The 5081-nt window shown below is 50.7% G+C and overlaps 1 protein-coding gene across 1 annotated transcript in view; it reads left to right on the forward strand.

The window, feature by feature from the left end:
* The window catches only part of LAMA5 (laminin, alpha 5), a gene marked incomplete at its 5' end in the record, with an annotated part of 42991 nt that overhangs the window by 14931 nt on the left and 22979 nt on the right, over nucleotides 1–5081 (forward strand). Inside the window, 6 exon segments of the mRNA XM_009700488.1 lie at nucleotides 1691–1833; nucleotides 1935–2041; nucleotides 2761–2914; nucleotides 3265–3425; nucleotides 3979–4087; nucleotides 4607–4704. Coding sequence (XP_009698790.1) covers nucleotides 1691–1833; nucleotides 1935–2041; nucleotides 2761–2914; nucleotides 3265–3425; nucleotides 3979–4087; nucleotides 4607–4704 — 772 coding nt within the window.

The following is a 5081-nucleotide window of genomic DNA, read 5'->3' on the forward strand; positions in this document are numbered from 1 at the left end:
CCAGACCATACGTGCACAGCACAAGGCTGTCAACACCAGCTACCTAATTTGTCAATGTGTGGGTTTCTCACCTCTGTCTTTAATTGACAGAGAAGGTGTTTTGCCTTTGATGTGATATGCAAGGCTGGAAATACCAAGATGTTATTTTTCTACGTGTTTTTTTTTTTGAAGTGAAAAATCGCTCGTTATTTTTATGGCCAGTCATATTACGCAGCAGAAAGACAAGAGAAGCATAAGCCATGCTCATGCTTTACGATCCCACCAAAGGTCAGGAAGTATATGATCTGTCCTATCCAGCAGCAGAGCTCATTTGCCTTATAATGTGCTTCCCTCCTTGCTCAGAAGCAGCATTTGATTTTTGTAGTGCTGAAGACAAGCTGCCAGACTGATGCACCAGCAATGGGATCCGGGAGGGCAGCTTACTTGAGAGGCTGGATCGGCTCCAGAAATACTGAGCCACCTTCTGCCCAGGTGAAACGGGCTTCACGTGGTAAAGGACAAGCAGCCTGGAAAGAAGATAAACTGATCTTGGAAGATAAACTTAGTTGGAAGATATGGCTTGCAAAAAGGGAAGCCTTTTCTGGGTGTTTGATTTGCAGACCGATTTCTCCTACTCCACCTTCAGAGGCTGTCTCAGTTTGAGTTGTGCATCATCTGAAAGGGATGTGAAACTTCAGCTTGTCAAGAAATCTACCCCATTCCCTGTTCAGGGAAATCTCTTCATTCCTTGCATCCTCACCTCTGCTTCCCATCTGAGAAAGCGAGGGCTCGGCCTCAGCTGATGCCAGGCATGTCGCAGAGCTAGCACGCGTGGGAAGGGGCTGACCCATCCCAGCAATAGCACAAGCCTTTGCTTTAGCTCCTGACCCTCTGCATTATGCCTTGATGTCGATGTGTCACACCCAGATAGTCAGCGTGCCACGTTCCTCATTTCCTTCTTCATCTCATCTGCTCGCCAAGCAGACGTACTCGGTGAATCCCTCTCACCCGTGCTCTTCAAAATGCTCCTGTGACTGCTAGACAGGCAGACAGTCTGCTTCTAGGTGCTATGTCGTTAGTGCATCCAAAGTTAATGAATTCAAAGGTTATAGGACTGTGTCAGCTGTTCAACAGCAGCAGGATCAGGCCTTAAACTCGTTCTGTCCTGTCAGTTAAAATTACTGTCTAAACCTCGGGTGCAGAGTCTGTGGCTGACAAGAAAGACAGGAGAACAGCTTGAGGGTCTGAGAGTTCGCCAGAAGACGGGTATCTCGCCTGTGGAGCTGGGGTCAGAATATCCCTAAGGAAGAACGTATCTAGACAGTTCTTTTTGTCTGTCTCAGAATAAATTCTTTACAGATGAGTTCCTTCCTTCTCTAGCTGGCAAAACGCTCCTTGGCATTCGATACTTGGTGCTTTGCAGTCTGGGGATGCAGAGCACACTGCGAGAGCTGTGGATTAGCATTAAAGATCGCAGTGATTTTTTTTATTTTTTTTTTCTCCCAATAAGCTACTGAGCAGATTCAGAGTGGATGTCTCTGTTACGGGACAGTGCGGGATGGTGGTGCATCTGCTGTGGCGGCGCCGGGAGAGCAGGAGTCCGGGACTCTCCGCTGCACTACAGAGCTGCTTTCCTGAGCGTAGCCTCCAATTTGCAGCCCCAGGTTTTCCATCCCAGTCCTTTCATAGTCTCTCATCCCTCCCGCTCCAGGTACAGAGCAGACCAAGCAGATTGTCTTTGCTCCCAGCACAGAGCCAGCCTTTGTCACCGTCCCCCAGAACAGCTTTGGGGAGCCCTTCGTACTCAACCCCAACACCTGGTCTCTGGTTGTTGAAGCAGAGGGTGTGCTGCTGGTAAGGACCAGCCCCCATGCTCCATCCACCACAGGGGGCTTCAGCAGCTCCCTGGGGGCAAATGTCCCAAACATCACCAACTCTTCCATCTCTCCTCGTAGGACTATCTGGTTTTGCTACCCAGCTCATACTATGAAGCGCCAATACTGCAGTTAAAGGTCACGGAGCCATGTACCTACCAGCCAGCCCCTGAACAAGCCACCCAGAAGTAAGGATCTCCATGTCTTTGTGCTGTGTGGGACCTACTCAGCTCCTCTTGGCCTGGGGTTAAGAAATGTATACAGTCCACACTCTGTGAGGGTTTGGATGCAGTAAAACTGCTCAGTGGAGCAGTTTGCTGTGATTGATAAAGCTTCCTGAACCTGCACTGGCCCAGAAAGCCAATGCATAGATCTCCTTATCCATGGCACAGGCAGTTCCCTGTGTTCTCATGGACCCTGGAGGGCCAACTCGCCCAGTAAGACCATAGCCCTCTCCTCTGCTAGGCTGGGTTCCCGGTGCCAGGTTGTATGTCAGTCAACAGCCTGGAAAATGCTTGCTGCACTATTGAAAATGAATGGGCAGGTCTGGTAGTGCTTAGAGCATCTCGGTGCATCTGGTTGCTCTGCCCGGGACCTCTCTGTCCTTGTTGGCAAGAAGGCTGGTTGGGCTCTGGACACCAGTTGTCTGCTCTGCTATAGCAGTAGTCCCCAGGATAAAGCACATTGCAAGGGGAGAAGCTTTTTGTTGTTACTGCCCTCGCTGCTCCTGTAATCCACAGTCTCTTGCTCCACACTAACCAGAGATGCTTCTATGGGCAGTGGAGCCCTGTTGTTAGACCAAAGCCTTTTGCGGATCTTGCTGGGATCAGGCTGCATGGGTGCTCTTGATGCTTAGAATCATGATATAACAACTGTACTTTGCAATTTTTTTTCCTAATGTTTTTAGCTGCCTCTTGTATAAGTACCTGTCTGTGGATGGCTTCCCTGCTGCGTCGGGTGTGGATGCGGTGTGCAGGCTGGACAACCGTTTACCCAGAGCGTGTCCCACAGAGCAGCTCACCCCCTCCCATCCCCGGATGGCGACATGCGGCGGCAGTGATGTGAGTGATACTTCTGTTTCAGCCCTCGCATACGCACTGCGGTACTCATCCCTCTGCTCCCATCGTCTGGTGCTTTACACACAGCCGGGCAGGTTACCAGAGGGGCTTTTCACCCACGTACACCCCACTGTTGCCCCATCAGTCTTGTAGCTGTGTGCCTGCATGCCCTGTTGTTCAAGGCACCCAAAAGCAGTGTCTCACATGCCAAAGGCTTATGAGGACACGGTAAGAGTTGTCCTGATGTCCCGTCAGCTGCAGAGGAGGCTGGTTTGTAGCACGAGTATCCTCCACACGCTCACTATGGGGAGTGGGACAGGAGACCCTCACTCAGTTGTCTCTCTGTCCTCCAGGTGGAAGTCCAGCTGTCCCTGCCTATTGCCCAGCCTGGGAAATACGTGCTGGTGGTGGAGTACGCCAACACCAATGCTTTGCAGTCGGTGGGCATTGCTTTGAGCTCGCCACACTTAGCCATGCAGCAGGGCACGTTCATCTTCTACCCGTGTGTCTACAGGTATGGTCATCTCCGAGATGGAGAAAGGGTTCGGTCCTCTGACATGGCAAGGGCAGAGCCCTCTCCAGTTAAGTTTTTTCTGCTTCATCGCATGAAAAAAGCAATTCCTCAGTGTTGTACATCTAAGCTGTGTATGTCCAAACTCATTCTAGCTAGACAGGGATTTCAGTGTCTGGCCATCCCTGGGAAATATGTACCTGTGCCAACGTAGTCCTCTAATCCCTCTGCCAGGAGATAATCTGTTGCTTCCGTTTACAGCGGGGTACATTGGTAGGGGCCTTGATTTAGGGAATGGCCTACAGGCAGGTTTATTGGAGCTGTTGGTGCAGGTCAAACCCTGTCCCTTACTGCAGAAGTGTCTGACTTCAGACTGCAACCTTTGCAATAGGAAACAAATGTCTGGGGTGTCCTTGGGGAACTTCACTCTTATGACTTGCCAGAAAAGACATCAAAAGATTTCCAGGGACTTTCTGCAGGACATAGAGCTGGCAAGACAAGAAATGGGTCATGACCCTGCTCAAGGCTGGCTTCAAAATCTGTGTTTCTCTTACAGTTTCCTTTGTCGAGGGATTGCTGTAGATTCCCAGAGCCGCATGGCAACTTTTGAACTTACCTCAGAGGCCACCGTTCGGTTCACCTCCGATCTGGCTGACTTCTTCCTGGTAAGGCTCCCTGCGAGGGCAGCTCTGTTGACGGGTAGCAAGGAGGAGAGACAGAAGTGGTACCTAGCCTGTGGAGGGGTTTCTAGTCCTGTTTGAACTGAATGCTAGGTCTTAGTCCAAGTCATGAGCAGTCCAAGGTGGAGAATGTGGTCAGTGGTGTGTGTTGAAGTAGATCCTGAGACTGGGATTTGGGAGAAGATGGGGAGAAGGAGCTGCTCTTTGCAGAGGGAGCTCTGCAGCAGTATGGCAGTGACTTTTACTGGTTTACCTGGAAGGCACTCACAGTTGTTTACCCAGGGATAGAAGAATCCCATAAATCCGTGGAGCTCCTAAATGCCTTAGGGCTTGTGCCAAGGAAGACGGGGCAGAGGTGTGACCTGCCATGAATTAACTGAAGTGTCTGATAAGGAGGTGCTTAGCGTGGTCAGCCTGATTGCTGGTGGGCACAGAAACTGCTGTTGGCTCCCAGTGGCAGCGGCTGTGGTGTAACCGGGCATCTCTCTCTCTCACGTACGGCAGCACAAAGTGTACCTCGTACCCGCTGCACAGTTCACCATGGAGTTCATCGAGCCAAAGGTGCATTGCATCAGCGTCCATGGCACATTCTCATCCAACAGGTAAGAGTCTCAAGTCCCTTGGGGTTTTAGCATAAATGTGACTGTTTCTGAAAGCAATTGCTTCGCCCACTTCCCTTGGGTTTGGAGCCTTTTCAGTTCTTGACACAGTAGAAAGAAATCTCTGGCTGAAGTGAAGCATCTTGCCCATGTCCACCGAGCAGGCAGCAATGGAGTAAGGACTGGAAGTCAGGCTGCTGGTCCTTTATCTGAACACCACGCTGCCTTCTGTGGCAGACACTCCGGTGTCATCCTGAATAGGCTTTCTTGTGCTTGCTCGCAGACAGCAAAAGCCCCTCACTGTATCTGAATTTTTGACCCTGCTTTGAATAAGTATTAGCACAGGAATTGGACTGTGCAAGGTTCCTGTTCTTCCTGCT

Source organism: Cariama cristata, unplaced genomic scaffold (genome assembly GCF_000690535.1).
Source record: "Cariama cristata isolate BGI_N322 unplaced genomic scaffold, ASM69053v1 scaffold3140, whole genome shotgun sequence".
Taxonomy (NCBI): domain Eukaryota; kingdom Metazoa; phylum Chordata; class Aves; order Cariamiformes; family Cariamidae; genus Cariama; species Cariama cristata.